The sequence below is a fragment of the Hakea prostrata genome, chromosome 4, assembly GCF_041222555.1.
Source record: "Hakea prostrata isolate BN-2017 chromosome 4, UWA_Hpros_2, whole genome shotgun sequence".
Classification (NCBI taxonomy): domain Eukaryota; kingdom Viridiplantae; phylum Streptophyta; class Magnoliopsida; order Proteales; family Proteaceae; genus Hakea; species Hakea prostrata.
The window spans coordinates 47,613,044-47,625,818 of NC_142603.1; the positions used below are offsets into that span (position 1 = coordinate 47,613,044).

At 39.1% G+C, this 12,775-nt stretch overlaps 1 protein-coding gene across 3 annotated transcripts in view; it reads right to left on the bottom strand.

Moving 5' to 3' along the window:
* Positions 1-61: 61 nt before the first annotated feature.
* The window catches only part of LOC149019218 (piezo-type mechanosensitive ion channel homolog), a 113,373-nt gene continuing 100,659 nt past the window's right edge, over positions 62-12,775 (bottom strand). For 2 of the 3 annotated variants that reach the window (XM_089153252.1, XM_089153254.1), the window contains 4 exons: positions 2,187-2,690; positions 1,231-1,375; positions 986-1,130; positions 62-805 (listed from right to left, as the gene is read on the bottom strand). In XM_089153252.1, the coding sequence (XP_089009378.1) occupies positions 670-805; positions 986-1,130; positions 1,231-1,375; positions 2,187-2,690 (930 nt within the window). In that variant the 3' untranslated portion in view covers positions 62-669. The remainder of the gene's footprint in view (positions 806-985; positions 1,131-1,230; positions 1,376-2,186; positions 2,691-12,775) is intronic. The other variant, XM_089153253.1, reaches the window with a different exon arrangement.

Below are 12,775 nucleotides of genomic sequence, written 5' to 3' on the forward strand. Positions count from 1 at the left end.
AATAAATAGAAAAACTTGGTGCTGAGTCTAGAGGAACTTGGGTTTCGCTGGTCTGCCACTTTTAAACATATTGATGCCAAATATTGATGATTAAGTGGGGCTGTGACTCTTAACTCTCTAGCAATTTTATGACTTAATCTACTTGATTATCTATTACATTGAAAGGCAATTGTGGATTAATAAGAAGAAATTCAGTATGAAATTAATCATTTTTCGTTTCTGTTATGACAAACAGGTCACTCTTGTTGCTTAGAAAATGAAAGACCTACATATATGAAACAAATCATTTTCATTTATAACTTGTAACAAAATTGGAGAGCAGGCCAGGCCAGGACATCCCTCAAATGAAGCCTGCAGCCATCCACAGCCTATTGTAATGCCTCAAGATAAAATAATTACATGACAAGAAGCTTTACAGGCAATCCGACCTAAAACATGAAAGGCCCATTTGTTCATTATACACGTCGAACCTTGCTTTGACTGTCTTCTCTATGAGATAACTGCATTAATCCTCTGTGATCTTTCAAATGGAGTCCTTCGGTCTTACAAACTCCCCACGAATGACAGGTTCCTTAGGGGCTTGCTTTGCATGTTCTTTTGGTTGAAACTACTGTCAGAATCAAAACCCACTAGATTGCTGGTGGCGAAGTATCGCATTGTAGTAAGAATCTAGTCAGGCTTGGTGTATTCAAGAAGCATATGTGGTGACCTGTAAATCTTCACAAGAGTCCAGTAAAGGACCTCTTCCACTTCAAGTTCACCCTCTGCTCTTGCAGCATAGATATTCTCACAGATGGCTAGCAACCTACGTCCAACAGTCATATTCAATTATTAAAGAAAGAATATGCACGGTAACAAACTCCAAAGAATATTCTTTGAAGAAATTTCTTCTCATTGGTGGTTGAAAAATTCATGTTTAAAAGTTATGAGGTGTCATATTTGAGGGTATATAGATGGAAGGCACAAGTAAATCTAGGCTGCGCACCTCTCACAAGAAGGGAGGTTCTCATATGGTATTCTCATTCGCAGGTCAGAGCATTGGAGTCTGATAAAACGACCAACTGCTAGCACAAAGGTAATGTATAGACCCCATATACTGAACTTGCTAAGAGTATCGCCAAGAATACCTTCTGGAGAAGTTTAAAATTTATTAGAAGTAAAACCAGCAGAGAGAAAATTTGAAATTTTATCAGCCTTTAGAACTTGTACACAAAGCCTTCTATAACTTACGTGGTGTTTCCTCAGAAACAATGATTGCCATCGGTCCTCTCAACCCTCGACATCCATCCGACTCTGATGAATTGATAGCACGGAAAGACCACCATTCTAGAATTCCACGATTTATAATAAGGTTCCCACTAACCAATTCATCAAGCTGCACAACAACAACAACAACAACAAACCTTTCCCAACAAATGGTGCCACTGCCCCCACGGTCGGCCTCTGCTCCCTTCCCTTCTCCGGTTTCTGGCCCCCTCGTTCCTTCTTGGTTTTCACTTCTCCGCGCTTTCCGTGGCCGTGCCCCCCTTTCTGTTCCTTTGGGCCTCCCGCCTCTTTGTCGTTTTTTCTTTCCTCCTGTTTTGCCCTCTCCTCTGCTCCTCTTCGCTCTTTTCTTGTTCTTCTTCCCCCTCCCGTCTCTGCTGGTGGCTCCTTTTTTCCTTTGTTTGTCCGTCCTGCCCGTCCCTCTCCCTTCTCCCCCTTTTTTCTTGGGCCTCTCTTCTTCCCTCTTTCTTGTTGCCTGGTCCTCTCCTCGGTCTCTTTTCGTCTTCCCCTTCTCTCGCCCGTCTGCTGTTCCTGTTTCTCTTGTCTCTGTTTGCCTTTGTTCCGTCTCTCCTGTTCTTTTGGTTTCCCCTTGGGTCTCTCTCCACTTCTCCGCGCTCCCGGGGCCTCTCTTGTGTTTTGGTTTTCATCCATTCCGGCATGTTGGGCTTGTTGCCCTTGTGTGCCCTGTTTCGGTTCTTCTTTGTCCCCCCGTTCTCCTGTCCCGACCTCTCTTCCTTCTTTCTCTTTTCTTGCCCTTCTTTTCTCGTCTGCCTTCGCTTGGCTTATCGTAAGCTTTTGCGATCAATATCCATATAAGGATCATTATATTGTAAGAAACTTATAAGACATCCAGGAAAAGGAGAAGAGACAAAGCTATGATTGCTGTAATTGAAAATGGAAACTGAGGTGTTTTCAAGGCATACCACCTGTTCTAAATGCCGTATATCGCCTGAACCGGTCAGCCGAAAATATCTTCGATAAATATCAGATATCCTAAAACTATCAATGGTACCATTGAGTACTTCCATGACCTCTGATGGTTGGGGGAGATTCTCTTTGGAAATAGGTGGTTCATACTTTACGACCAACTTGTCCTTTGGTCTATCCCTTGTAAATACCCAGGTAAATATAATATCCATGTTCAAGGAGAGAGATTGAACAAATTTGGTCTGAACCACTGGAGGAACAAGCCACAAGGTGCTTGCGTCATCTTGGCAGCATATCAACTGGATGTCACCCTGATCATATGAATCCAGATAACCTAGAGGATCCAGATCAATATGAACTTCTAGCTTGTCCCATGGGAGTATCTCACATACGGTCGTCTGGTACAAATTCAATCTTCCAGCATCTGTACTAATATCAATCTGGACACTTGCAGATTTAATTGGGTTTGCAATATTTGTTGGGTTACCACTGCTGTACATCTGCAAGCAAAGTGGTAACAATTTATATATCCGAGTGAACTATACCACACAAGGAAAAAAATTACTGGAAAATGAATCTGTTATCAAACTTACATATATCAGATAGAAAGAAATCATAATATGGCAATGGGGAAATGAATCTGTACCAAACCTCTCTCTCTCTCTCTCTCTCTCTCTATATATATATATATATATATATATATAGGTAGAGATCATAACCCTCAAGAGTTTGAGCGAAAAATTACCCAAAGCCAATTCGTAACAAGCTAACTTTATCCTTGTCAAACTGTTAGAATTATGACTGACAAATTGATATTGACTTCTATTTGGTTTCAAATATTTTTCATTCACACTTCTTTTACTACCAAAAAGATTAACATGTCCTTTACCCGCATGAAACAAGTGAATAACATAATACTAACAAGGAACAGGCTTATTGTTGTCTCCTAGGGTCTCAATTCTTATTTTCGGTCTTCTGACTAAAGACCTTGTTTGTTTGTCCTTTTCTCTTTAATATATTTATTTATTCATCCAAAAAAACATAATACTAACAGGACAAGTTTAATAGCTCATTATTTAATATATTAATATTTATCCATACAAATACAAAAAGGCACTAGCATTTACTTCTATAGTTGATACAGTTGTCAGCTAGAAGTAAAAGATACTTATAATACTTTCAGGTATTGGTATTGGCCAATAACATAATCAGAAAGTTATCCACTTTAGCATTTGTGATATGAGATATACCTTTGTTGTCTGAGCAGAGAATTTGCTTCTGCAATTAATCAGGAAGACAGAATATCTTAAGAGCATTTTCATCTTCTGCCACCCATTCTATCAACCAACTATGTTATACAAACAGCAATACATTGACTCAGCACAACTGATTTTTCACAAGATTATTCATCTCATGTTTGACTAGCAAGTCATGTAAGTATGTAACAATGTGGTAGCTTCAAAAGCACTCAATTACCAGTAAGAATTTTTTGGTGATTACAAATATGAAATGGCTACAGGATTCATCATTAACAAGAATAAATTATCCTAAGGTGATTTCTGTTCCCACTTCTAAGCTTTCACCAGTCTTAATGCTCGTGGCCTACTACTTTATGCATCAAAAGAAAAGCAAATTCTATTCCCTATATAAGAATCAAAAGAAACTGTCAATTGGGGGAAAAGAGGAAACAGCAAAAAGGTTCCTTCATGTTTCTAGCATGTTTTGTATCTGGTTCTTATTGTATGTCCTTTTGTTTTGTCAGGCCAAGATCTACTTGTGATCATCTTCATCTTGAGTAATAGAATTTGACCATTTTTTAATATTAAGGGGGTACACAGTGCACAAAGCTCCCACCACTGCAGGGTCCAGGGAAGGTCATAGCATAAGCAGCCTCAACTTGATTTCACAGAGATGCTATTTCGAAGATTTGAACTCATGACCACTTGGTCACCATTAAAAGATATGACTAATTATTTAGTTTTGTGGCTAGAACATTCAACAGTAAAAGTAACAGAACTTCTCAGCACCTCTTTAAAAGATACAATGTGAACCTTGGTCACAAACCCCGCTTTAAGATGCCCACACGAAGAAGAGAGAATTTGATTTAAAATCTAAAGGGTGAAACTATAAAATTTCAGGACCTTTGAATAAAATGCAACAGTAACTAGACCCAAGAACTAATTGATAATCTTTTATAGGAAGACAAAGTTGATAATTAAAGTTCAACAGGAGAGGGTCTTTCTAGTATTTCAAATGAAGAAATGGAATAAGAAAAGTCAATTTAAGAAAGCAAAAAAAGACTAGGTCTCTGAATATTATTTCAAGGAAACCCTTTCTACAACCTATAAATGTGACAATCAGCAGAATAAAACTGTGTAAGGTTGACAGTGCTTTCTCATAGAAATCTGATTCAACTGAGCTATCATTATGGTTTTAGGGGAGGACACTCTAGAGTTTCGATTGCCTATGGAAGGGGTTCTGAATAGATGAAACCAGATTCAAACTACAGTCATCGCAAGAGCTGTCTGAAGAGAACACATCACAGAGGAATAAAGAGAAGAAAAGAAGAAAAACAGAAGATAATGTCAAGAGAATGAGAGAATAAAGGAAAGAAGAATTAAGGACAGCAAACAAAGACAACAGAGGAAGAATAACTGCAGGAAACCAACCTGGTCACACTTGCACACCTCCACCATTGTGACAAACCAGCTCAAACTCAAAATTTCATCTCAATCTTCTCAGGTTTTGGTTTACAATGCATATAAAGGAACAAAAAGATTCATTATACATAGAGAAACCAAAACAGAGGAAACTCGCAAGAACTGAAACTAGAAAGAAAAATGTTTTTCATTTTGATGTGGACATCACTTGAGAATTTAGGACTTAACAAAGGACAGAGACAAGAAGGAGAACATGTCAGTCATTAAGCTAGGATTGACCGTGATGAAAGATGTAGTATCCCAAATCCACTTAATCCTTCTTAGCCAAGTCTCTAAAAACCCAATTTTCCTTTCTTACCTATGATATATTATTGGTGAATTTCTTGACCAGTTCTCGTATCCCTTCCAAAATTTTCTAATTTTTGTCTCAACTTCAGCCATCAAACATCTTTCTACAAGTAATAAAGATGCCTTCAGGACATTCTGTGAAGTATGAAGTAGATTGTGATTTAGAACTTAAATTCAGACATTCTAACCCATGGCCCATGAGACGGCAAAGGATGGCACTCATTTGTCAAATTTCTTAATGATATGATCTGTTTGCTTCTTTCTTTATGGCTGTACCTGTAAAAAATTTCTGCATGAAAGCTGAAATATATAAGTAGGATACCTTTCCTACACCCCTACATCTCAAATTAGGCATAATTTTGCTTTGTTTCCCAAACCTCTCCTACACAAAATTGGTTGGGAGCAGGTTATCAGCCTTCAATATCTTCCTAAAGCATTCCCATTTGTTGTATTCACTCGTCAATAAGTAGTGCAGCCTGGTACTAACCACATTCTGAATAGGACCAATGAATTTACATATTCAGACTAAGCAGTTGCCTAGAATTAAGTTAGGTTGGATGAGTTCCATACAAGAGGCGATGCATTTGATAGCTGTTGAAGCTGTCAAACATCCCAAAAGCGTGTGTTCAGGGACAAAGGAGTTCAGGAAAAATGATACATCATGATGATATTGAAAAGCAATAGTTATGGCACAAGACTGAATGCGATGAAGAGAAGAAAAAGAGAAGTTGCAGAAAAACAGAGAGAAGAAGAAGAGTTGCAGAAAAAACAGAGAGAAGAAGAAGAAGAATAAGTCTAAGAGGAGCCTCATACAGCTGAGAGACTCCAACGAAACATCTCTAATATTTATAAATTATAATATAGGTGCAGACTTACACTCGAACTCAAAAACCAGAGAAGAAAGAGTTCAGTATGGACTCTAAAACTGAAGATGGCGCTAAATCTCGAGTCTATTTTCTGTTGCCCAAAATGCCCTCCAACTGAAAGAATGGATGGAACTACTTCAAATGATGAGTCACATTAATTTGCATATAGAGGCCCTAAAGGTGATGCAGATCCAGCACCTGTTTAGGCTTATTTTCTTAAAATAAGCCTACGGTTGGGTTACATAGGTAACCAACCCTTGATTCTTTAGTTTTAAAGTGAAACGTGCTCTTAATGGGATTATGAGAGTATCTAGCTTAAGTACGAAATCACTTAACATGTAGTTTATTTTTAGTTAGGTGGAGTTAGGTTTCACATCTTTTAATGTAAGGCAGTACTACTATGTTTTACTTGCAATAGTTTCCTGTTTAATATTAGGAGTCTGTAAATAAGGCTGTTGCTGGTAGGGCTGTGCTGTACTGGTAAACTCCCTAGGCCTCTTGAGTGGCCTTGGATCTGGTTTACATCAGAAAGTGTTGCAGAGTTATTCAGATGTAGAAGGGTATTTTGGTCATCTGCCCGTTATAAGTTGGTGTATTCTGTTATTTCTCTTTTACTTTTCTCCTCCGTTAGCTATCTTATATTAGCATAAGGGAGCTAAGTTGTAATTTCCCTTTTCTTATGTTGCTAGCCAATATATGAGATTATGTTGTGAAAAGACACACAACACCACATTCCACTGTTTTCTCTTCTCCTCTATTCTTCCTCTGTTTCACCTACAAGACAATATTCCATTGTTTTACCTGTTTCTTGAGTTCAACAAACTCCAACTTGGTACCAAAGCAGAAACTGCTAGTTCTGAGTCATGCTAGCTTCTTTCTCCTCCTCCCACTTTTGGAACCCTAGGATCTAAGCAGTACCAAGGAAGGGCTCTCCATGAACAATATTTGAATAATCACTCAAGAGGCATGACTATAGAACATCACAGCACCAATGAAGCTCTTCTATCAAAACAACAGACTCTCGAAGCTCTCCATTTGATTTCCCAGCTGGGACTGATCTCATTATTTTGAGACCTAGAATCGAATAATCGAGATGATCCCAGAAAAATACAAAAACTTGGCTGAAATCTCGGTCAGCTCGAGATCTCATTCTGAGAACTTGTATCTGGCAAGACCTCAACTTAACCCAGTTTTCTAAAAATACTACATCACCATCGAGATCTTGACTCGTCTCGACCTGTCTCAACACTCCTTCTGCCTTAGCTAGTTTTGGTGTTTGGCCGGATTTTTCGTCAGAAAGTTGGTCAAATCTCTACCTAGGCTGCATCAACAAGCTATTTAGCTCACCTACAACAAAGATCTACTGATTTTGAAGCCAATCTTGAAGCCAGGTGAGAGTTCTTCCTAAACTTGATTTTTCTCGAAACTATGTTCTACACTAGTGAAGGTGGTGCTGGGGCTGGTGGAGTACAGTTGGAGGAGCTGCTTACTCAATGATTTTACTCTCATGGTGTAACTTATAAGAACACCAATATCACCAACGTTATAATGTATTATTTGACTTTAAACCTTTCTAGTTTTATTTAAGTAATAATTGTGTATTCCATGTCTCATAAGTCTGCATGTCACTCCTTTAGCGTATCAATTTCAAAGTTAGGGTCAAGTTGGAACTCAAGCATATATTTGTTTTCTCACAAATTTAAGGCCATCACAGAGTTTAGAAGCCTAAAATAGGCTAAATACCAAATTTCAGCCCAAATTGGGGCCCTGATACTCACTGAGCTGTGCCCTTGAGTTGGGTCGAGTTGACTGAAGTTTCTTACCATATCTCTCGATCGGGAACTTGCAAGACCCCATAAGATCTCTGTTTCTTGAGGGACTGAGATCCTTGCTGAGATTGAAATCTTAAACCATGGGTTCCCCCCCCCCCTCTTTTTTTAGTAATACAAAGAGACGAAGGCTAGAGCCCGACCAAAGAAAGACAACAATGGCACTAAGCCTACAACTTGACAAAGGCCCTTCAAGCCCTAATTTCTCGATCTAGTCTTTCTCTTCTTTTTCCTAGGCGGTTTGAACTCAAATAGGAAATCATCATTAGATTGGTACAGAACCTTGGTGATGTAACCCAAATTCTAGGGTTTTGAGATTTTGAGATTAAACCGTAAAATTGGGTTCACTCTAGGATCCCCTCTTTGAGAACCAATGATCTTAAGGGATTCTCTCGAAGAAATTAGGGTTTTAAACTTTTAATTACCAAGCAGTACCCAAGATGAGATGGGTTAATTTTGAGAACGTAGTAATTCAGCTATGGGGGGAGGGGGGGTGGATTAGGGCTAGGGTCTTGCAGCAACACAGAATAGGTGAATGGATTCTTGGAGGTCGGCAATTGTGTCTGGATGGGTTTAGGCATGAACTGAGGTGAAAATAGGTGGCTGTCCTACGGTTCTTGAATGAATCTTGATCTTTCTTGGGATTCTTGATGGCATCTTGATTTCTTGCTTTTCTGTTCTTTCTTTATTTTCTTGGTTTCCTAGGCTGCCTCAGGTTAAAGAAGGAAAGGAGAAGAAAAGGGAAGGGGGAAGGTTTCTACTTGAGGTTTAGGGGAGGGAAAGGGATGAACTGGGGTTTGTAGGAGAAGGGTTCCTATAGGGCAGGGTTTTGGGAGGGGCTGGGGGAGTTTGTGATGGAGGGGGACGGTGGGGGATGGCTGTGGTGAGCAAAGGAAAAGGGCAGAGGGGCTGGGATTTTTTTTTGGGGGGGGGGGGGGGGAGGTTGCTATGGATGCTAAATTGCTGCTAGAAATTAAAGAAGAAATCACTCTAAAACCACCATGGCCCTCCCAAGAAGACCATGACTTTACATGACTCCAAAACTAGATTAGTTTAATTCAAAATTTCAAATCAACTTAAAGATAACATGGCTTGAAAGCTTTATTAAGACTAGACAAATAAAGAAATGAAAAAGGACAACTAAAACTCTAATCAGTTTATCCATAACTAACTCAACTACTACTTGACTAAGACTTGGACTCAGACAAGAAAACTCAATAAATAACTTTAGAGGACTCCAACCCAAATTCTAAGAGTAAATATGGAGCCCTAAAAAAAAAAGAAAAATTAAATGGACTCAAAATTTTGGGATTCTAACATAATTGGGAATCCCACCTATATAAGGACTCTTAAATAACTTGCAAAATAATAATCAGAAAAGATAAAATAAAAGTACGTCTCAAGTTCAGACAACACCCTGGACTTGATGGGACCCAGACCTAGTCATCACAAATTTGGGTAAAGTTACCAAATACCACTAGATCAAATTATAGGTCCTAGGGTTTGGAGGAATCAACTCTAGGCCCTGTGAATCCCTAGAAACAATTAACATCAATTCTCCCCCTCTTGAAAACATTCATTTCCGATGAATGGGGACTCTTCTTTTGAACTGCATGCTTCCCTTGGGTATGATTTGCTGTTCTTAGGATGGACTTCTTGGCCAACTCCACTGGATTGAACCAACAAGATTGGTTCACTTTGGTTTGAGTCCTTTTGGTTGGTTCTTAGGGCATGCCTTTTTAGCTTCCTTTGGTAGTTTATCTTCTATGCCCTATGTTTAAAGAAATTTATTCTCCCTGCAAGTGATAGTGACATCACTATCGAGAAGCCAAGGTCTTCTAAGAATGATGTCAGATAGCACATCACACCAAATTTCGTATGAATAGGAATGTAGGCACCTAGATGTGATATCAAGTTTGACATTGTTGAGGAGGGAGACTTTGTATACTTGGGGATGTTTCTCTGGTGTTGGAAATTGGAAGAATTGGAGAAACTGGCTTGTGTTTGAAGGACATAACAGGAGCTCTATTTGTATCGAAAACTTACCAAATACAGAACAAACTATATCTTCCTAGTGTGGGAGTCTTACAAGAAAAATATGAGATTCTAGGAAATATACCCTCAATAAGGAAGACACGGAAATAGAAAGTAAATCTAGAAAATACATCTACCACTAATTTCGTCTTACAACACTCCCCCTCAAGTTGGAGCATAGATATTTATCATTGCCCAACTTGCCAATAATGCCACTGAAGACCTTGGTGCTTAAGCTCTTTGTAAGCACATCAGCCCATGAATGTTTGAGGTAACAAAAGTGATACGAATCAACCTAGCCTCAATCTTCTCTTTGATGAAATGTTGTCAATCTCCACATGCTTGGTCTTGTCATGTTGTACTAGGTTGTGAGCAATGTTGATTGCTAACTTACTATTTGAGTGTAACTGTATAGGAACCTTCAATTCTGCTCAATCTTTTGAAGTAGCCCTTTCAACCATTGTACCTGACAAACAACTGCCCTAAACTCGGCCTTGGCATTGGACCTCGCAACCACAACCTGTGTCTTGCTTCTCCAAGTTACCAAGTTACTTGTACATACATACAATATCCAGAGGTAGATCTCCTATCATCTAAACACTCTACCTAATCTACATCTGTACATGCCTCAATCTTCAAACATCCATGAGCTGAAATCAAAATCCCTCTTTTTGGAGTGGCCTTCAAGTATCTCAAGATATGATACAACGTGTCAAAGTAAAGAGGATTAGGGATCATGCATAAAATAACTAACAAGACTGACTGCAAATGTAATCTTTGGACTGGTATGGGACAGATAAATCAACTTTTCCACCAACTTTTGATACCTTGTCTTATTGACTAGTTCCCCCTTTTTTGCCTTTAAGTGTAGGTTAGGTTCAATAGGAGTCTCAGTAGGCTTACACCCTAGCATCCTAGTTTCCTCGGGAAGATCCAACGTATACTTCCTTTGACAGAGAGAGACATCACTGGCGGAATATATCAACTCCAACCCTAGGAAATATTTGAGCTTTCCCATGTCTTTGATCTCAAATTCAGTTCCCAAAAAAGTCTTCAATGCTGAAACCTCATCATCACTATTGTCTATAATTACAATATCATCTATATATACTAGAAGTACAATAGTGTGGAAACCATCTCATTTGATGAACAAAATGTGAGCTACATTTCTTTGCTTATAGCCATTAAAGATCATTGCCTTATGGAACCTTCCAAATGATGCTCTCGGAAATTGCTTCAACCATGTAATGCTCTCTTCAACTTGCACACTTTCCCATGAGTCTTGGCAGTAGAATATCCAGGTGGAACATCCATGTGCACCTCCTCTAGGAGTTCTTCATGCAAAAAAGCATTCTTAACATCTAATTGTTGTGGACTTCACCCTTTATTCATAGCGCACGAAAGAACAGTCCGAACAATGTTCATCTTGGCAACAGGGGCAAATGTTTCCTGGTAGTCAATGTCATAAGTCTGAGTGAAGCCTTTGGCCACCAATCTTGTGTTATACCTCTGCGTTATACCTCTCAACAGTCCCACTAGCCTTGTGCTTGATCACTAACCCATTTGCACCCAACAATCTGCTTTCCTGTAGGCAAAGTCACCAATTCCCACATTTTGTTTTTCTCCATAGCTCATATTTCCTCATCCATAGCTTCCTTCAGTTTGAGTGAGATAATGCTTCTTACCAAGTGTTAGGAACAAAAGTAGAGTACAAAGAGGAAATGAAACTTTGAAACTCTAAGGACAGGGACTGATATGAAACATAATCCGAAATAGGATGTTGGGTGCAAGCCTGTAGCTGCTTCCTCAATGCAAGGGTAAGTCCAAAGTAGGATCAAAATAAGGGCTAGAGAGAGACTCAGAGATACAGACTCAGAGGTACAAACTCTTCAGGATTAGGATCTGAAGCTTCCAACTAGCTCAATTCAAAAGGGTGACTCTTTACTTTCTTTGATAAGTCTTCAGAGGTCTACGCTCCCCATGCTTATCATTCACCCGCTGTTCTTATTTGGTCACTCCATCTCCCAAAGGAAGATCATCTGTAGAAATCTTAGGAGAAATATCAAAAGGAGGAATTAAAAACGAGACTTCTTCACTAAAACTCTCCCCCTGAAGAATCTAAGGGAAAAAAACAAAAGGAACTTGTTTTTGGGACAACATCCATAGACACAAAGAAATGACAAGAACTAGGATGATGATACTGGGTATTGATACTTATACCCATTATGTCCAGAAGGATAACCCAAGAAACTGCACCATAATCCACCAAGATCCAACTTACCATGAATATGGTGGTTTCAAACAAATGCAACACAATCAAAAACCTTACGGGGTACGTAAAAGCTGCTGTCCACAAAAAAACTTCAAGGGGGCAACATTGGTCTAAGACTCGAGATGGCATTCGGTCAATCAAATAAGTTGTAGTAAGAACTACATCACCCCAAAATTGAGGAGGCACATGCATACTAAACTTTAGGGAACACACTACTTCAAGTAGATGTCCATTTTTGCGTTCAACAACCCCATTTTAAGGTGAAGTGTCAACGCAACTGGTCTGGTGTAATGTCAATGTAGATCCTCGAATATTTGAGGCAATCTTCCTTCATTATGATAGCATCAGATGAAATAGGAGTACCAAGAGAAAATCTAATGACGCTTAACCCTTCAACGCACCAATACTGGAGAGGGAGTTTGGTTATAGAGACCCAAAGAGGAAGGTAGGAGTGGTTCACACTGGTGAGCTACAATGTGACGCCATTGCCAATTGTTATTTATCAACCATGGTCCTCCCTTAAGGGCTCAAATCTAATCTTTATAGATAGATAATTTGAATATTAAGAAGCCATAG